Consider the following 21,998-nt stretch of genomic DNA (forward strand, 5'->3'; position numbering starts at 1 on the left):
AAACAAGTGCACAAGCAATCAAGGTAACACAAGATTCATCTGGTTTCCAATATCCATTAGTACATTCTCTGGTAAACGACTTAACCTCTGCGGTCTTAACTTTTCTCTAATAGGCAATCACCCTTAAGTGCAGCCTTTCTCCTCTGTGCTCATACAGGAGGCCAATTAGGCCTTAATTCTCCTCTGGGCCAAGACAGAGCCTGGCACTGAGTACCTCATAAAATAATACCAGAAGACTATCAAATATATATTGTCCAATAAATAGATGTCTCTCTTTTTATTTCCCTATTTGGTCCTTAATAAAGTGATACCTTAAATTGTAACTATGTGTAACCGTCTAGTTACTTGTCTTTTGTCTCCACCTCCTCCGGCCATAAGCTCCTAGTGGTCAGCAGAAATTGAGCCTTCTTTGTCCATGTGCTCCCTCCTAATGCAAAGTAAAAGTGCATAACAAATACCTGTTGGGTGAGTGAATGAACATTCCCATGAGACTGGTCCAATAATGATCCCACAGTACTAAAAGGATTCCCATAGATCACAAGTTAGTAGCAAGAAGAGATGGAAGAAATGGGATGCTAGGAAGAACAGAATTGATCACTTTTGCAGCAAAGAGATACAAAATCCCCAAGTCAAATCAACATTATTATACTATATCCAAAGTAACTGCTGATATGGATGGAAAGGAACATTCTGTGTCTTTGTCTGAAAGTTTAAAAGGTCATATGAGTCCTGAACTGAGAGAACCCAAGGTAGGAGGGGATTTGTAACAGCTCAATACCTGGCCCACCCCAAATATATGCATGCATGTTCATGCCGTCAGGACTGGCCTGGACCAGCTATTAGGGATGAATGCCAGACTTCACACGAGGTTTCAGTCTAGGAAAGCACTGACAATGACAGGAAGGACTTTTATAATGAGGGACACCCTCCTAGTGTGAGGAGGCAGGAAATGATGGAGCCACTGCTCACCACCCCAACCATTATCCACGACAGCACATCTACATCACCAAATCTGAAAAGAGGGCTTAAAACTGAAATAACTCATAAAAGTATGCAAAATGATCCCATTTCAATAATCTGTGCAAAACTTTTGTGCCAGAAGTATGGCCATTGATCTACTTTGGCCAGCCTATCAAAATTCCCATGGATATTTATTTGCTCAGAGTAATTCGGATTTCCACCCTTCCTTGAAATCACAGAATCTTCCAGATTACAGAGAATTGATATAGTCCTTTTTGATAAAGCTCCCAGAAAGTGACAGAAATCTTAATTCAAGCCTCCACAACTATTCCTCCACAGAGACAGAAAACAAAGAATTTCACCTAAATCTGTGTTCCTTCTTCCACCTGTAATGTAGGAGAGTCGGCTACTGAAGCCTTTCTCAGAAAATGTGAATGCCACTGACAGGCATTAGACAGGACCCTGAGTTGGGGGGTCCTGGATCTGACTAAGGACGTCACTCGTCACTCTCCTTTCTTAAGGGTAAAGTGACCATAGCTTCAGAAAAAGGATCCTTGACGGTGTTAATTGTTCCAGGACGGCTAATTTGTAGACCAGATCAAATGACAGGGGAAATGTCTTGCTGTCCACAAAAATTCTTTCTAAAAGTGGTAGATGGCTTGAAAGTACCAGTGAATGGACAGCAAAGAAAGGAGTATTCTCTTTCAGGATCACTAACATCGTAACTATTAGACAGAAAAAGTGCTTTGACATCAATACTGTGTTTCACAGAATCCTTTTAAACACCACATAGTAAAGAATCAAGTTTTTCTAGAGGAAAATAATGTAATGTTGTTCTGAACTCTTATGCACTGTACATAGAAGAGATTTGAGTATACACAGCATTGATAAGACAGTGACATAGGTTATATGTAAATGCATATACTCAGACACACACAAGAACTCATTTAAGCACCACATTTCAAATTAGTTTGATTGGTTAAAGTTGTCTATGCTAGTGTGGCATCAGAGATGCAAACTTTCATTCATGAAATTTTAAATAATGGTGATAGGATTTATCTAGACATACAAGCAGAACCTAAATATAAAGCACATGAATAATAAAATGTGCATGAATTTTGAATGCTTATTTTTCAGAAGAAAACAAAGAAATGAGTGTGTGAATTCTTAGTCTCTAAACATAACCTGGATTTGCATTTCAATAGCTTGCAAGGTAAGCTCTGTGAAATTGGCCAAATGTATAGGCTCTCATCTTTCCTCCTACCCCAAATCAGTCAATTAGCTTCTAGAGAAAGTGGCACACAGAAGTTAATATCCAAGAGTTCAAAACTTATTCCAGCTGATACACACATCAATATAATTTCAAGGCAAGTATGTTCAGGACACAGATTTTCTGTGGAACAAATTCTGGGTAGGAAGCATACAGTGCAATAACAACTGATGGGGTCACCAAACTCACATGAGAAAGTGACCCAACAATGGTTGTAAAAAAAGGGGAGGGGGGTGTGGAGAACGGTTAAAAATCAAAAGACTGAGACCACATCAAAACATTTTTCCAGCAGGTAAAAAGGTGGCAATTTTTGCCCATTTAAAACAAAGGCATTTTCGATGCCAACCCCAATGTACTGATTAAGACTGTATAGACCTGCTGTACATAGGAGCCCCCTGCGACTCCACACTCAACCCCAGTCACTAAGTACTCTAAGGCTGAATGGATCCTAATTAGCATCTTGCAATCCTGTGATCAAAAGCCTTTACTAGCTCCACATTAGCTACACTTTTTAAGTCTTTTTAAGTCTTTTTTTTAAGTCTTCCTTTTCCATCTAAATGCCCACAGGAGCAAAATATAGTTAATACACATACTACATATCTGAATAACCTTACTACATATTTGAATAATCTTATCAATAAATACATCATGTCTTTCTAATTGCAGTACTTTTTGTTTCTTCCTTTGTTGCCTTCTATAGTCTTTTAGTAAAACAAGGATTGCTAGAAACAGAAACCAAAAGGGCAAGGTGCTATGCTTGGATCATCATAGGCACTCCAAAACTAAGAAATAATTGAGTTTAAAAAAATGACAATGAAAGAATATATGGGTAGTGAACATAAACTAATACATAATACCAAGGCAAAGTTAAGAATCTACTCACCTGGTCACATTTAGCAATGTAGTCTGAATTTTTGTACTCCCCTCTCCCCAAAAAGTTTGTAAGTTGAAATCTTTAACCACAATGTGATTATATTTGCAGGTGAGGCCTTTGGGAGTTAGTTAGATGAGGAATAAAGATGGAGTCCTTATGATGCAACTAATGTCCTTACTAAAGTAAGAAACATAAGATCTCTTCTTGCCATGCAGTAAGATGTGATGTTCTGGAGAAAGAGACTACCCACAACACACAAAACTAGCTGGTACCTTCATCTTGGACTCTGCAGCCTCCAGAATTATGAAATGTTTGCTGTTAAAGCCACCAGTATACATCGTTGTGCTATATGATAGCCCAAACTGACTAAGATGGGCATTTGCTTACTTTGGGTATAGTTCTCATAATCCCACAAGGTAAAGGTTAGCATCTTCATATGACAGAAGAGGAAACTAAGCCTGACAAGTTAAACCTGTGTGCTGCAGAGAAGGAGGTGGCAAAGCACAGATGCAAGGGAAGCAGAAGAGAAGGAGAACTCACCTGTCTACAGGTACAGCAGTAACAGCAGTCACAGCCTACTATACACCTAGGATGTTCTTCATCTGCTTGACACTGCTCAAAGTAATTTACAACATTCCTGAGAGGTGGTTAGTATATTTTATGGATGGCAAAACTAGTTTAGAAAGGAGAAGCATGTCCAAAAAAATGAAGCCAGTGAGTGAATGACGAATCAGCATTCAGACAGAAGCTTCGTAGACTTCAGGGTCACTGCTCTTATCTACACATATGCCTGTCCCCATTATGAGGAATCACTGTTGTCATCATATGCTGGGCAACCACTCACAAAACAGTGGCTGACAGTGACAAGCAACTAACTGTTCTCGAATCTGCAGGTAGAATTTGGATCTGCTGCTCTTTCCTCCACTATGTACGTTTGTAGAGATCAGCCCCACAGGAGTTTGTGCTAGGATCCAGGTTATGTGTGCTGCTCAGGACATGTTTTTTTCATGATAGATTATGAAAGAAAAGATGTTATGAAACTGCAACAAGCTTATTTAAATACTCTGTGATATACCCACCGACTGCTTGGTAGCCATGACTTTGAGGCCAAAGTCAAGTAAGGAAAACTTACCCTTGGTCACCATGAGGCCATGATAAGATAGTGAACACATTTCTACTAACAGGGAGGACAGAATTAAGACAATAACTGAATCTATCACATTATCAAACTTGACTCATTTACCATAAGGCTTTTCAGTTGGATTGCTAAATAGATCATGGAAAATGAAGCTGCAAGCTTCACAAATCACATTTGAAATAAAGTTTTAACAAAAAGTATAAATAATCAAATCAAAAGTACTATCCAGTCTTTACTTTCATAATGCTAAAATTGGGATAGATCATTAGGAAGTACAAAACTATTATTATCTCTCATGAAGATTATGATAAAAATCATTATAATGAAAATCACATGAAATGATATATATCAAGACTGGCTTCTAACTTTGGGCAGCAAAAAAACTACCAGAAAATATTTAGTATTTTCTACAACCATTCTGAGTTCAATGTGGTAGATTCTGCCCATGACTCCCTCACCACATTGCTGTGGATTTTCATTTTCTCAACATGTCAAACTACTAGGCAGGAACTCAGGAAGAAAGCATTGCTAATACAATTAAGTTAGTTCTCATATTTTGGCTCCTCCCAAAAAGGGTTTAGGTTTTTTTTATTATCAATATAATTTAATGACTTTGTGTACACATATGTGCAAAAAAATTGGAAACAGAGTGTCAGAAAACAGATAAAATTGTACCTTTCATATGTCTTTCTTAGTTGAACCGCTTACCTTCAATTACAAATATTCCATTCAAATGGAACAAAAATCTTGGCTGAATTTGATGTAATCTCACTGAGGTTCTAAATTCACTCTGTTTCAAGCATTGTGGTACAAACCTCATCATCTTCATTTAAGACTGAATTACTTTTTCCATTACAGCCTCTAGTTTTGAGATGTTTCATTCTGCTTATTCAAAACTGTAATGGAATGAGACTTGTAGGCAAGTTGTCAAAGTTACAAGCAATTTGCAAATATATATATATATATATATTATATATATATATATGTATCTTCAAAATGAGATGCATTATTTTCAAGGCCTGACACTAACCATAAAACTATTTTGTGCACTATGTAATTTTAACCATTCCTGCAAAATAAGTGTTAAAATACACATTACAGCATAATTCTTGAAAACTATTATAACAGAAACCATTAGTCTGAGAAAAACTTTGTTTGTTCCTTACTCATAGTCTAGTTCAATTCATTATCACTGCTGATGGATTCGCTCTCTGTCCAGGTTCAACCCCTCTTTGGAGGTCTAAAATTACATGCCCAAGTGCTTCCTGAGCATCTCCCAGTGATGGCCTCCCCAGACACTTCAGAGGCGAGATGCACAGAACCAATTAACCACCTTCTCACCATCCAGATCACTTTTACTTCTTCCCTTTGTTTCCACTCCCTAACTCAGGAGACCTGGGAGGCACCTCCAGCTTCTTCCATCTTTCCTTTTCCGACCATCAACAGGTCACCACACTAATGCCACTGTCTTAGTCACCATCCCCGGGGCCCCTGCATCACAACTGATGTGTGTGCAGCATGTGCTGTTTTGAAAATCTCTCTCTCTCTCTCCCATTCTATAACCCCTCACAGCTCAGTACACATCATTCATTTTCTTACTAGAGCCCGGAGAAAAGCAAAAAGTATATATTGAAGATATAACACATGGTCTTGACACAAACCTGTTTAATATATGTCATTATCATCATTCATATACATTTGTTCTGAGCTTGATCACTCAAGTCAAGGGCACACACATTCATAGTCTAAGTAAAATAACCAATATTCTGAGAACTCAAACATATATCCTCCTCAAGAGCATCTATGAGAAAGGTTCCATCCCAAACCACAAGCATTCATTATCTTTAACATTAGGAGGATGCTTCAAGAGGAAAAGCAATGTTTTATCATGCCTCTGAGGTAGTTTTCTGCTGTAAACCCTGGAGCATGGAGCAGCAGTTTAAAAAATGTAAAATTGCACCTGGACATCAGTAGGGCTGTGGGTCCTATGGGGGGTAATGATCCAGGGCTGCCTCTAGCCACCTCACTAAAATAATTGCACCCCTGGGGTGAGCTCTGATGTGACTATCACTGCTGTCATTTGAGAACCCAAAAAATAAAAACAGTGAGTATGTGCAACCTCCACCCGCATCTCCATTAAGGAAACAATCCCAGGTCTCACTGCAAGAATAGAGTCCGAGCTCTGATACACCTTTTAAAGGCTGTTCAATCATATATCTGCAGTACAGAAGTTGTACAGTCCATGCTCGGGGGTTACGTGGACGCTTAATTCCCTAGGAGCCGTGGGTCCCAACCCTGGCTGCATGCACTGTGAGCTGCTAATTGAATTGATGTGGATCCTATCCCAGCCAGAGCCCTTCAGAAGCTCTCCAGATGCTTCTCAAGAGCAGCCAGCTGTGGCCAAAGCACTGTCCTAGGCTCTGGTGACATGCATGACATTAGACACGATTTACTTTTTCTCAAGTCCAAAACTTTGCACAAAATAAAAGGTTATTCTTAGGAAACTTTCACTGATGGCACCAAGTCCCCTAAAAGTTTTTCTTAGACAATGAATCAAAAATAAAAATGGGCTGCCTAAACCCATTTTTTTGACTGATTATAATGTAGCACACACTATAGAGCTATTGAAAGAAAAAACTGTATGAGCCCACTAAGATACATTAACATTTTAGTGTATTTTTCTTATCATTTTAAATGATAATGATGAAAGAAAATAGATTCTCAATAAATGTTAGCTAGCATGGATTGTTTTAGGCTTTTTGTACCTCATTTTAATTCATCCTGAGCAACTCTGTGAATAAGTGCTAGCGCTATATTGTAGAGGAATTAAATAGTGCTGCCAACATCACACAGTTAATAAGTGGTAGAGATGACCTTGAGCACTCTGAAGTCCAGGCAGGCTCATTCCTTCATCCCACTAGACTGGAGCACACACCTGGCATGCATACTCACACACACACTCACACACACACTCACCTCTGGCTCACACACACATGTATATGCATATGCGCTGGCAGACATTTATAAAAAATTTTACATATATCATATATACAATGGTAATCTCTGCTTTTTTTCAATAGACATTATTTTTGTCAGCCTTTCCCCATATCATTAAATATCTGGCAAAAGAATAATTTTAATGAAAATGTCCTCTAGCATAGGTATCTCTAAGTCATCTGCCAATCTCCACGGGCCTGGTTGCTTCAAAGAAAAATGTGTCATTTCTAAGATACTTTTAAAAACCTGTATTGTTTTTCATAATTTCCTTTAAATTTCTTTCCTAGAAATAGGTTTCTAATAAATTCAAAACACTGTTTAATTTAATTAGACCCCAGTGCCAACAATAAAATGATCGCTGCATGCATACCTTTCATATAATTCTCAATTTTTATAGTTTATCTAGTTTATTGATTAGCTGGTCTTTTAATCTCCTTTTGTCTTCTGTTATCTTTTAAGTAATTTGTTTTAAGTGCAACATTACCTAAATTTTTAGATATTATCTACTTTACAGCTTCTTCTGGGGCAATGAAAGATTTTAAAAAGGTATTATAAACAAAAATACACAACTCTTAAAAGAAGAAACCAAGAACTAAACAACGAAGTGGTAGTTAATTTTATCCAGAAAGCTGCTGCAACTGAGTATGAAACAGCCCTGAGCAGCTAAGTCACAAGTGGAAAGACACAGGATACACACACACATTCTCATCACTGAAAGATGCAAATTCACTCATCTAGAGAGGGAGGAGCTTTTTACTGCTGAACTTAAAGCTAATTTATCATGTGAGTCTAATATAAGAGAGATTGCACAGCATAATGGATAGGGCTTCAGGGGGAGTTTTACAAAGAGTATAAAGATGTTTTTTCATCTTTCCTTTTATTGACCCTCAATAAAAGCCAAGGACGTAACACGAAGTTGTAATTCTGCAAAGAGGTTTTTAAGGCAGCAGAGATGGACGGCGTACGTGTGCCACAACCTGGTGCATGAACCTGCTGCAGGACAGACCTCGGGGCCTTTAGGAGATGAACAGTAAGAGGTCTCTTGGGCTATTCCTCTCACACCTCACTTCTTCCAGCCACACCTGCCCGGCATCTGTAGAGCAGAGCGATCCAAGACAGACTGCTGACAGGACCCACAACACAGGTATCCTCCACACACTCAAAGGAGAGCCATGGGGTTCACACCCTGAAATGGAAGGGAAGGGCCCAATCCCTGAGGTTTCAGGGCCTGACTGGAGAGACTGCCTCACCACTGCACAACAGAGGGCAATGGCAGGCGCCTTTGACTTGCCACAAAAAGCTGCTTCGAATCTGTTCACATGCTTGGACACAGTTCAGGTCCCAGTGATGTGCACTAAGAAATGTGAACATGGGCTTCTGCTGACCAAATGCTCAGAACATCGGGCGGTTCAAGCTGTGTTGATGTAAAGCATCCTGGCTGCACTTCACCTGCCCACCCAGACCTGCCCTCCACCCCTCCCTGGGTCCCAGAGTCCATGGGCTTCTTTGCCCTCTGGCTTCCATTCATGGGTTTACATAAGAGTGCAGGAGGACAAGGAAAATAAACATCCCACACCTCCCTGAGAAGCCCCATGGCTGACTGTGTTCCTGTACCTAAGGATACTGCTCCTGTCTCATGCCTGCTCTGTGTCCGGGTTCCCTCACCCCAACTCCTTTCACACATAGAGATGGTAATAGCTCCCTAGTGCTTCTAGTCTCTGGTAATCCACCATCCTCTAAACTTTCCTGGTACCTCCCTATATCTTTTACACAATCCCTTTATGAAACGCTCCTCAAATCATCTAATTACTGCATGCCATCTTTTCATTGCCTAGACCCTGTCTGAAACCCACACAGTATTTAATTAATTACTTACAATTATAATTACCAGATTCAATGCTTCATGGCATTAGAGGGAAAAGAACTAAAGTTAAATGAGTAAGTACTACATGCCCCATTCTGTCCTAAAAGATTTCCAATCTCCTTCAGTCTTTAAATATTTCTTTGATGTCTCCATTTTACAGACACAGAGATTCAAAGTGGTTAAAATATGCCAGAGCTATTCAATGTCATTAAATACATGTCTGACTCTAAAACCATTAATCTTCAATGAGTGTATAGTTTTAGGGTAAAATATAGAAAATGAAATAATTCTAAATAATTTAAAAATGCATCATGCTGTAAGTTTAGGCTTGCATAAAACACACAATGGACTATTATAAATTTCAGAATGGGATGCAATAAATAGGATTTTTTTTTTTTTTGGTACTAGGGATCAAACTCTGGACCTTGTGCTTGAGAGGCAGGAGGCGGAGCCACTGAGCTAAATCCCTGCCCCTAAATAAGAAAAATTTTGTGAAAAATTTAGAATTTACTTTGGTCCTTAATAAGGAAAAACTCAGGCAAGACAAAGAAAGGTATTTACAGGAAAAGAAGACGTATGAAGTTTGGAGATCCCAAAGCATGCAGGAGAGGAGGTGAGAACAGGGGTGTGGAAGGCAAAGAATTAAAGATGAGACCAGAAAGGTAGACTGTGAGCTAAATGAAAATGACCAGCGTGTAAAGTTTTTATATCATTCTGGGGTAGATGATGGAAAGTCTGATAGGGATTGTAAAGCAGGGGACAGTTATGCAAGTTGAGATGAGAAGCAGGATGGATTAAAGGAAAGTGATCTGATCTCAGAGGACACCAGATAGCTCGGTATTCCAGGCATGAAAGAGGGCAGGAAGATCTAGATTTTAGATGCAAGTTTATGGCACAGCTGACCAGGCTCAGTCAGGGGACAAGAGATGGACAAATGAAGGGTGGGAATCAGGAGGAACAGAGGGCCATTGTTTCACTGAGAGAAGATACAGAGATGTCAATATTCTGGATTCTTAACTGCTACATAGGAGAGTCGGTACAAAAGAGGAGCTGGTAACCATCCAAGTTGCTTATTTTACACTGTTAAGATAAACAATTCTTAGAAAACAAAATGAAATTTTTCAGACCATAGATCTGAGGGCACACCATCCCTATCCCCCATAGATCAGGAAGCTGAACTGCAGTATCATGTCTCCTCCAAGGCAGAAACTGAGCTCATCCAATGGATAAGAAATACCATTTAGATACATCTCCCATTTATCTAACAAAGTAGGTTCCCGTATCTACCAAAACTTCATTTATTATCTTGATTCCTCCTATCCCGCAGAATCCTCTGTTTTTCTGGAGCTACTGAAGAACAAAAGTACCTTATCCCCAAAAGGAATATTAACATAAATGTTTCCATTAAATCCTCCCATTAGACTTCTCCCTATAGCTATGCAGAGTGTTCAAATTAGTAGAGATGGAATCCTACTCCCACATAATGATCCTGCTATTGAATTTCAGGTAAACTGTAAACACACCCATAATTATACCAAAGTTGACACAGGGGAAACATCAAGGTGTTATGACTTAAATGATCCACATTCAGGGACAAAATAAGGTGGTTAGATACCTAGGCAGAATGTGAAGGGTCTATCTGCTTCTTTGCTTTCTACACTGGAAGTCTAGACTGAGGGCAGTGGAACATCTGAGGCTAGGCCCAGTTAAGGATGTTGGCTGTTTGCTATTTTTTGTTTATTTTTTATTAATACATGTGTATAGTACATAGTGTTTACATTCATCATGGGGAGTTGGTACATACACACAACATTTCTTAATTCATTTTTATCCCTTTCCTCTCCCTCCATTTTTTGGATTCCTTCTGCTGTCTATTTATTTTTGGACATGTTTGTAATATATAATGATCACATTTCTCATAGGGACTTGGTACATATATATAATATATTACATTTTCCTTTTTAAATCTCATTTTTCTCCCCTCCCTCCCAACTCCATTTCTTCATTCCCTTCCCACATGCTAAACATATATCTCACTATTTCTTATTGTTTTAAATTAACCTTTAAATAAGTTTGGGAATGTGAATTCAGGTATAGGAGAAAGAGAAAGAAAATCTAAATATACTCATAAATTTAGAAGTCTAAATTATAAGCATTTAGTTGTTTTCTTATTGATGTTTAACTGCACTACAAAGTAAATTTAGGAAAATAAATTTTTACCCATTATAGGTGCATGTGACAATCTGGAAGTGGACTCAAATAGTAATATTTACTTGAGGGAGGAAAGTCATCAGGAGAAGATGATCCCAGACTGGGCACAGCCTGAAAAGATAAGAAAGGAATCCAAGGAGGCATCTCTGGGATAACCCTCTCCCTTGCAGTGACTTCCGCCTGCCAGGGCAATGCCTCTTGTTCATTGTTCTCCAGCCCTGGAATCTATCACATTAGGGAGAGGGACACCTTCATACAAACAAATACAAGGGAAAGATAACAGAAATCACTACAACAATTAATTTCTCTGGCAATGAAAAATATGATCCATGTATGAAAGATGTCTAGTCCAAAAGGAGCCAGTTACCCTTTGATGAATTAAATCTGTCTAGAAATTCAAATTGCCCCAAGTCCAAGATCTGTCCAACCCCATCCATCTATCAGATTTTCCAATGTTTGGAGATGCAATTTGAGAAGTTTTCTAGCTTCTGACTAGGGTCTCTTCCTCTCCCTCTTGTTTCAAAGGGAGTGACTTAAGTGTTATCAATAGGACTGGAGATATTAGCATAGTTCCCAGAAAAGAGAGAAAAGTGCAGTTGTGTCAGATGAATAACTTAGTTGTGCTGCCATTTTGTGAGTTAATCACACACTAAGACATTGTATGTTCTGACTAAAACAATTTTTCAAAGTCTAAATTTTAAAAATACCACTGGTATGTCTGTTTTGAAGATCTAGGGGTACCAAGATTTTAAAAATAGGTTCTAAATACATACTAAAGATTTTACATTATGCACATGCTGAATTATTATAAAATGAGATTTTAGGGCATTAGAATACTATCTTTCAGATTTCTGACACTAGGCTTTAAGTTATTCAAAGAGCTGGTTAGTTCCACATACTATGTATCTATTCAGTGCATATACCTTGATTCCATTATATAAAATTCTACATAGTCACCTGTCATAATGATCCCTATAAATTAATGTTTATTAGAATTACTTATAATCATTCCAACATAAAGACAAATCAAAGAATAAATATGGAGTAAAAAATAATGATTTTATTTCATTAGCAATGATAATATAGTGCTATAAAGAATAGAAATCATTCTTTGCTTCTTAATATTTATTGAGAACCTACTATAAGTTAATGTGTTTATTATATGGTCTTAACTTTTAAAATTCAATTATGCCTGTATCTTTATTTAATAAACTTAAAAGTCATATGTTAGATGGTGCATTGTACAGAATAAACAGGCCCTGCAAGAGATGCGGCTTGCTCCAGATTACCTAGCAACGGTGGGTCAGAGCCAGAATCACCAACATGTCAGCCTGGCTTTCTACTAGGGGTGGACATCACTAGTGTGTTGAAAAGCTCTACATAGCTGTATTTGTAAATTAACTGAATTCTTTAATTCACTAGGTGGCGTTACTCTTATGAGCTCTACAGTGACATCTGTTGTAATACACATATTTAGGTTTTTTACTTTGTAGTTTTCTTACATGAGAGTTTCTTAAAATAGCTGCTCTGTACATGTGATTTTATAAAATGTCAGATATAATGGGAATAAGAGCAAAATAGACTTTGTTTAAGCCAGAGAGGAGTGGTAACTATGAAGTGGCATAACTTTTAGGCACTTTTATATTGTTATTTCTGACAATGAGACTTTTTCCTCATTCATAATACCACTCTTTAGCCATTATATAGTAGATGATGGCAGGTGTAGGAAAAGTAGCTTAAGAACAGTGAAGATCTAGCACTCTAATACTACATTTCCTTTGTTTTGTTGTATGTCTTTTAGATAGACAATAGTTCCATTATTTAAAGTAACCAAAATAATTCCTTTATTTCTCTAACGAAAGGCCCATGAAATCTATAACCTTCCAAAGCACCATAGCTTTCAATTATCTATAAAGTTTTGATAACATATAGATTACAGAAATGAAAAACTACACAAAGAATTTTTCTAAAAATACATTTACAATCACCTAACATAAATTAAAGGATAACTCTCAGCTGAACTGCCATCAATTTATTAACAATATAAACTATTAAGAGTTTAATAGATTTTAACATCCTTTAAACAAAGACCCTTTCCGTATTTAACCAATGACTCCAGAGAGGACAGGAACACACACAAACAGCTGTGCACTACCACAACTTTATAGAGGTGATGAAAACAAAGAAAAGGAAATCCACAGCACTGACTAACCACACTGTACATTCAAAACAATGACCATACCAGAATTCGTTAAGGAGGTAGTCTGTTTACTTAGGTTTGGAACAATAGATGACATTTAACCCCAACTTCTTTAATCCCTCTTTTGTTTACCTACAACTAATTCTTCAATTTGCCTACAATATTATAATGTTACAGTGATATAAATAATGTCAGTATTAATAACTGATAGCACAAAAAGCAGACAGCTAGACCATCTATGATTCAAAAGACCATTAAGGAACCATTTCCAAATGTGCCATATATTATATGTTCTGAACCATGCATATATTAATTTCAAAAATGAGTTCAACAGTGACTAAGGATTAGATTTTTTTCCTAAAGAAAAAAATTCCTTATGCATAGGAAAAAGAGTTATCAAGAGTTTAAACATACTAATTTTGAACATCCTTATGTTTTGGCTTCCTTAAACTTACCAACTGCCAAGCAGATGTGTCTTTCAAGTTTTCTCATTTGCCAAGTTTTAACTTGGAATACATTTGTACATTAAAGTCAGAGTAATTTAATTAGAAAAACTTGGGCACAGAAAAAGCCAGGCAGTGTGATACATATCTTTCCTCATCTCAACATATATAAATTTTAGTGAACTTTGATTTCTGCTGCAGGCAGAAACTTTCATTTTACTGACGGGGGACTCCCAGCAGCTGCACACAACTGCCAGAAGGTCACACAAATGCCAGCGGGTGGAGACTGAACCCCACGCAAAACTGAGTCCTATGTTCCCAGGAATGGACGGAGTTGCTACCCTCAACAGACTTCCCAGACACACTTGACAGACTGCCAAATCAGCTCATCAGCTGTCACTGCCAGCCACGATTTAACTATTCTTGAACAACCAGCAAAAAAACAAACCACCTAAGTGTCCAACTAAAAGTCTTATCTACTGTCGCTGACAAAGGAAGCTCCCACATTGAACCCTGTGATGTGTCCGACCTGTAACTAGAGATCCGGTGGATCTAGTTGCCAAGTAAATGCTAAGAACTGTCCACATATGCATGCCCAGTAAAGGAATGACAAGGGAACTTTTAAATCCTCAATGGCTGGGCACTGACAATGCTACATGTCAAGAATGGAACAATCTCCTACCTGCAGCCCTCTCCGTCTTAGAATGCTGGACTCATCCATCTCCCCCTCTGCTTTCTCTGAGCCTCTCACCACAGTCTAGCCATGCTGTACTACCTCCACTTGGGCACGCTAATTCAGAGCCCCGCAGCTGCTAAACACTTACATCACGCTCTAGCTGATTGGAGGCTGGAGTCAGCTGGTCCACTTAGTTATTCACTCCTGCAACTTCAGAGATCACGGATGCTTGCAGTTCGGAGGGAGAGAGCAGCAAGTGGGCTCCGATACCTAATGCGTTTAACCAGGCAGGCAGAGGAGGCTTTTGCTATTAGATGGGAAATTGTGGGATCCTTGTTTTGTTGTTCTTAGAAATGCTGGCCATGGCATTCCAGGCAACCAGTAAATGGCTTGTGGCAGTGCCTTCGGGTCAAGCCCCTTCTGAAGCAACTGTCAGGTCAAAGTGGTTAAGTAAATCAACGGTGACAGACACCTCCGTAAAAGACAGCGGCTGATTGGGACAGTGAAAAACTAGGGCACAGCTGGCCAGCCAAGCAGCACCTCTATGCCTAGCACTCATCTTTTTGAAGGCATCAAAGAAAACAAAATGTAGCAGACCTCACAGGCTGCAGGAAGACCTGAAAGCCCAGGGCTCAGCTCTGCTGCAGTCCAGCCTGCCTCCCAGAAACACTGGTACCTCTCAGCATGAAGCCCGATCATTTACATAAACACCTTGCCTGTCAATTCCTAGCCCAAAGACAACCAGTTTAGATTTTAATTTCCCTCATGGTGATAACTTAGTTCTATTGATATCTGACTAAAATGTAAGAAGGGGAAAGAAAGTCTAAGAGCCATCACTAGTTAGAATATTAACCTATTTATAGACTATAAGCAGAAAAAAATATTCCCATCGTGCAATTTCACAGTCTGTTTCGTCTTGTTTATTCCGCTCATCCTCATCTTATTTCAATTCAAAGCAACCAAGAGATGAATATTAAGTTTTCACTACTGGCGTGGCACAGGAGTAACAATATGCAGTATTACCAATTTATAATAAATTATTCCCCTGATCTCTATCCTAAAGATATTTAAATTGAGAGAACTATCCTGCCATGAAAAATAGATACAAAGACTATCTGCTGTTTGAGAACAACTTCTTCCTTTACTCTGTCCGTTAGGCAAATTTGTTTTCTTGGAAGGTAGTCAAGAAGGCAGGCATAAAGTTTTTTTTAAAAATCAATAATTCCTGGACTTTTACCTAATCCAGATATCTAGAGATTTCTAACTGGAGAAGTGTCTAGTAGGCCCTTCTCCATTCATCTTCTATTTTTGTCCCTTCCTTATTGTCAACACACTATTATACTTCCTATCAATTAGATTATGTCATTAAAAATAACTCAGGGATTTATGAATCTAACCATTGAAGAAAACTGATTGCATTTTATTTTTCCAAACAGTCTTTGCATACGTCTCCAGACACGCAAAGAGCAACCTTGTCAGAAGATACCATCCTGAGCACAGAAGCATGTCACAGTGCCATGCACTTAGGTGTGTTGATTTGATACCACTTAAGCACAAAGCCCTAGGGACTTTTTAGCTTCCACTTATAGGTAAAAGAAGAATGCTGTGTCTAAAAGAAAGAAAAAAAAGAAAGCACAAAACAGGTCATCACTCAAATCAAGTGTACCAATAAATTCTAACACAAACCATATTTTAAGAAACAATTTTTTAAAACTACAAATTTTGTTTACATTGAAGGATAAAAGATGAAGAAATAAAAAGAAAAAGCATGAGAGAGAGCTACAACATGGGCTCACTATCTTTGGGCAATCTGCAAACCAAATAGATCCCTATCCTTCCCTGGCCACCTTGTACTTTAATCTTTCTCTGCAAAGGAAAGACCTTTCTTTTCAATGAAAACAAAGGAAACAGCCAGCATTACCCCTTTCCCCCAACCCCTGCAAACTGCCTTCTGAGAGAGGAGCACATGAAAGTTCTCTGAATGTGAAGTCTTCTCTGACAAAGCTATGGCAGCAGGTCCGTCTGCATCTACCAACTTGGAGTCACTGTCCACAGAGGTGGAAGGAAAGCCTGCCTCTTTTGAAAAACAATCTTGAGCCCAAAAGCTCAACTCTTAAAAGAGCTCTTATATACAGTTCTGCTCTGAGAACTACGAAAGCAGGAGATCCCTGGTAGAGGGCACCAAATGATCACTGGAGAGAGAACAGAAAGCATTTTTCCCCTTGAAATAGTAAAGATCACAGGTTGCCAGGGGAAAAAGAAGAAAAAGAGTAGAGAACCCACAGTGTCTTCTGTGACCAATGGCATAAGCTCGTTGGAAGTACTATCCGAAGCCATTTCGAGGACACACTGTCCAAAAGTCTGCAATGTGCACCTCAGATAAATAGGCTCCATGCATATTAGGCACCATGCATCTGGAATTGCCTGGTGCACAGGAGACACAAAAAGGAATTTGGCTGAGGATGAAAAGTAGGTCTCTTAACAAAGGAATATTTTGAGATAAAATCTAGGTTAGTATTCTGCCATTAACTAAGTCTAAGATGAGGAGTATGACCATCGCAGCATCAAATCTACTATGAAAAAATATCGATTACCTGTCAAAATGTATCACTTCTCAAAGTGATACACATACATTTTAAAGAAATAAAACCAGCCAGAGGCAAAAACATTTGGGACAAAAATAAAAGGCTGCTGAAAAATAACATCAAGCAATAATGGCTTAGCAGAGGGAATAGTAAAAGGAAAATTGCTACATTTACCCTTAGCTATATATTTTCTCATCAAGATAAGCCATGTGTTAAATGCAATAAAAACTTTAAATGATGATACTATTCACAGGTAATAATTGGGATCTAGACTAATTTCCATTAATAAACTCATTTTTTCTTTAGATTTTATACCTGCACGGAATATAGTCACAATATTGTGAGTCACTTCTCAAAGTATCAAGCTCAATGTGTATAATGTTTACACGTGTGTTCAAATAATAAAATCTGGTGGGCTTTGTCATTAATTGTAATCTAAAGACAGGGGCTTTGTGATATTTGACTTTTAAAACTATCACATGCCCATCTATTATAGGAAAATCTCTCTCTCTCTCTCCCCCTCCCTCCATCCCTCCCCCCCCCTTTGAAATAGGGTTTCACTATGTAGTTCAGGCTGGCCTTGAACTCACTGTGTAGACCTGGCTGGCTTCAAACTCATCGCACTCCTCCTGCCTTAGCCTCCCCAGTGCTGGGATTACAGGCATGCACCACCTTGCCCAGTTTATAGGCATAACTCATTTAATGGAATACTCAAGATCCATGGTCACTATAATAAGTATTAAATTTAAATTTTAATAATTATTATAATTAAATGACTCACAGGAACAAAAGCAATTCTAAATCCCAACAAAACACTCAAGGGGAAAACCACCATTGGGTTGCACACATTTTCACAAAGGAATGGATGGGGCTTTGGAGATTGATCAGTAGACAAGGTGATGATGTCTAGTATTAGCACACAAGTGTCTGATTTACATGGTCTGGTTTCTTTCACACACTTAAGAGCAAGTTATCTCTCTTCCCTAGTTCTTTATTGGTTGCTTTAAGACATAGTATCTTTCAATTTTACCCATTCTTCAGCAACTGAATGCTAAGGAGCCACTATGAGGAACATGGTCAAGAGTGTTTTTACAGCACGAAGATGCATGAGGTTTCCAGACATAACCTCTGTACCCCTCTCTGCCAGCCCAGGCCACCCCTTCCAGTACCTCTCAGCCCTTGCTTCTAAACATCCATGCAGAAGCCAAGGCAACTGAAATCCAATAAGAGTAGAGAGGATCCTTTTCTGGTAAAGAAGGCAATTTCTCCCTCCACCCTGCTCCTGGGCCTGAGGCAGGAGTGACACAGGGGCTACTGTGTTGCCCTGGCCCCTCATCCCACCACTCAAGCTCCCAGTGTGCCAGAAGTACAGCTTGTGGTCCATTCACCACCATCCAGCGTGGGAATTCCCCTACATGTTTTCTGTGTAAGTCCAGCAATGACCACTACTTCTCAACAAATGGACAAATAGCCACAAAATGCTCCAACCACCACAGCCACTCAGTTAAAGATAACAGAGCAAAGGTTCATATGTCTCCATATCCGTTCATCCCCGAGGTAAGTCAACATGGCGAACTGGATGAGCCCTCCACTCATTCACTGATTACTTTTTCCACTCATTAGACAACCGCCAATGGCCAGTGAATGTGTTGTATTTTTTTAAAGAGGAGAGGGAGGGTAGGGAATGTGAGATTACAAAAAAAGTACAGAGGAGAAATAGACCATTGATGAGAATGGATACAAATATACACTACTGTGACTACCATCATATTACTGTGTCAATTTAAATGGTGAAGAGAACCTTGGATAACAATGACCAATGCAGCTGTGAGCTTTGTTCAAACATATTTCAATGCTTAGATTTAAATTCCTTCTTGATTTATGTGCTTCAATTTCCTTATGTCCTATTTCTAAATAATAATAATAACCAACATTTATTGATCACACAATATGTGCCAATTACTGCTCTAAGTATTTTGAGTCATTTAATTCTCACAACTGCCCTACAAGTTAAATATCATTATTTCCCCATTTACAGTTGAGGAAATTGACATTTAGTGAGGTTACGTAACTCACCCAGATTCCACATTCAAGGAAAGGTAGAACCAGGATACCCACCTGACCAGGCTCTAGAGTCTGCATCCCTAATCACCATGCTCTACCGCCTCTTCCTGTTTGTTTTTGTTTTTGTTTTTGTTTTTGGTACAGGAGAGCGAACTCCGGTCTTTGCGCTTGCGCAGCAGGCGGCAAAACCACTGAGCTAAATCCCCTGGCCGTCTTCCTGTTTAAAGAAGCAGGGATGAGTGCTTTCAAAGTGAAACTAAAACACAAAAGGCATCAGATTCCTTAGCTCCTAAGGAAAAATCACTATATCATAAGCTGTCTGTGGTCAGAACACACCAAAAAGAGCTTCTGAAATTCCCAAATCTTGGCCCAGTGCTTCTAAAAAAGAAAAGGAGCAGTGACTCAGCTACACTAGGGCTGGGGCAGCGAAAGAGCTCCCCTAGACAGGAGGGGATGGAAGAAGAGGTACTGCCAGAGACAAGTTAGAGGGTGTGGCTTCTGCTTTCTTCTCAACTGTTTCTGGGCCTCTGTCCCTTTGTTTGAACAATGCTCTTTCTGAATTACACAGTTCCAAGTACAACCCACATTTACTTAATAATCAGTGGAATTCCACAAAGCCAGGCATAACACACATCCCTGTGAACCTGGAGGCTGGTAGTTAACTCTTCATTTTCTAATCTGATTTCTTTTCTGGAATTTACCACTAAGGGCAGCTCCTCAAGTTGCTCCTCCCTTTTAGGTAAAATGACTCAGGGCTCCGCTGAGCACCCTGTTCTGACAGTGCTGGGAAGAACAAAGGGGAAATCCCAGCCCCGATTTCTCCCTTCATTTACTGGAAGCTGCAAATCCCGAGGCTTCTGCACAGCCAACCTGTCCAGCTCAGGCTCTGCCAGTGAGCAGCCCAGTAGGCTGGGGCAAGTCCTTTACCTTCTGGGAACATGGTTTCTCACCTGTTAAAAAAGACATCATTGTGAGCTTACAATCAGGAAACTGGGGGTGGGGGAAGGCTGGAGGTAGTAGGTAACCTGTGGGAAAATGGAGAATTGGTACCTCTGCCCTCAAGGGAAGAGCAGCCCATTCTTCACTGCCCCACCGCCATGGCTCCCAGCTCTCCTTCCTCCTCCAGACCCTCAGAGTCTCCCTGTGTGTGTTTCCCAAGCCAGCCAGCATCCACCCTCTTGGCTTCCAGAATTCTTTGTCCTGGGGAACAGGCCATGCAGAGGAGGGGGCTGAGGGTCCTGACAGCCCGTCCTTGTCAACACTGTCAGCTGGACAGCACAACCTAGGAAACCATGAGGAGCTGAGGCTTGTGTGCCTAAAACACACTCTAATGTTAACTTGGAGATGAGAACAGATGAAGTACAGTGCTTGGCTACAGCTGGCACTAACATTTAGTACTATCTAACATTAATATGTACTGTGATGTTACAATGTTATTGCCTAATGTTAATATCAAACCTCCAGAAATATTTACTACTAATTACAGGAACATACAAGTGAGCCAGACATTAGTTACCAGTGTCATCAATGCTCAAAAGTAAGCTACCTGGAAATAGGTTCCAGTCTATCTAAAATACTGGATTACTAGAATATTCTCAGGAATAAAAACTGAAATCACAAATCATCTTTCCCTATATTTCACAACAGACATTGGAAATTTTGAAGTTCTGACTTCTGAGGTTAACAAAGGTAAAGAAAGAGTTCACATGGTATACATATATGTGCTCTTTTCTCCCTAAAGAAAAAGACTTTAAACTTGTAAGGAAAGAGACTAAAACAAAGGGCAGGCTGACTTCCAGGGTGAGATGGAAGCTTTCTCTCTCAAAAGGAAAGAGAAGACCTAATATATTCCCACTGACAATACACCAAAGTCTGAATTTGTCCAGACAGCAGCGTTTTCTAAAATGTGTTTCATTTAGCAAAAACTACAGGTGGGGTCAGTAGCAAGCATATGCCTAGGAAATATGCTGCAGCCCACACTTCCTGCATTTAGCTCCATTCCCATCCTGCTTACAATCTGAAGACTTCTTAAGCGTATGCAATTGGTGAGTTCCTCTATGTAACATGCATGGTTTTGCTTAAGGCTTTTCACAAGAAAGGTATTGTCTTGATGTGTGCATCACCTTTTTTTATCTAATTATTTGTGGCATATTAGACATCAAATCACCGCTGACAATATGACAAGGAATCATGGTATTGAAAAAATTACATCCTAGGAGGAAATAATAAAATATAAATCACATACATAATTTTCTTTTGAACATTTTAACAATGACACCCTCATATACATATGAAATATAGCAGACTATCCTCATAAATGCCTGAACATCAATCACAGCAGGAAAATATTCTGTACTTTGTGAACACACGAATCCAACAAAATACACCATTTCTAATAAAATTGGGTAATACAACTTCATTTTTTTCATAAGAAAGCATTTTATGAAGATCTGACAAGTGAAAATAGCACCAATTTGTTTTTTTCAATGAAGTTTCTTCATCTCAAATGACACACAGCTAACACTAGGACCATGAACTAATGTTTACCAAAACTCCGCATTTCACATTAACATGTAAAGAGGGAAATAGATGAGTGAAGTGATGTTGGTATAGGGCCACTACAGGATGCCTATCAATTGCACAAGCTTTAGAAACTTGCATGTTGATATGTACTCATTTTGGTAATGATACTATTGGAATCAACTATTTTGTGAGC

General features: G+C 39.0%; 1 protein-coding gene across 22 annotated transcripts in view; it reads right to left on the minus strand.

The window, feature by feature from the left end:
- Mast4 (microtubule associated serine/threonine kinase family member 4) overlaps positions 1 to 21,998 on the minus strand; it is a 594,077-nt gene that overhangs the window by 359,343 nt on the left and 212,736 nt on the right. For 2 of the 22 annotated variants that reach the window (XM_087189604.1, XM_087189603.1), the window contains exon 1: positions 14,640 to 17,689. The exons of 16 other annotated variants lie outside the window; for them this stretch is intronic. In XM_087189604.1, coding sequence (XP_087045730.1) covers positions 14,640 to 14,678 — 39 coding nt within the window. In that variant the 5' untranslated portion in view covers positions 14,679 to 17,689. Of the gene's footprint in view, positions 1 to 14,639; positions 17,690 to 19,336; positions 20,889 to 21,998 lie in introns of those variants that run through there. 4 more of the 22 variants (XM_087189610.1, XM_087189607.1, XM_087189609.1 and 1 more) reach the window with 3 other exon arrangements.

This window comes from Heterocephalus glaber, unplaced genomic scaffold (genome assembly GCF_053883595.1).
Source record: "Heterocephalus glaber isolate CG9 unplaced genomic scaffold, H.glaber_assembly_v1.0 deba00001543, whole genome shotgun sequence".
NCBI classification, from domain to species: Eukaryota; Metazoa; Chordata; class Mammalia; order Rodentia; family Bathyergidae; genus Heterocephalus; species Heterocephalus glaber.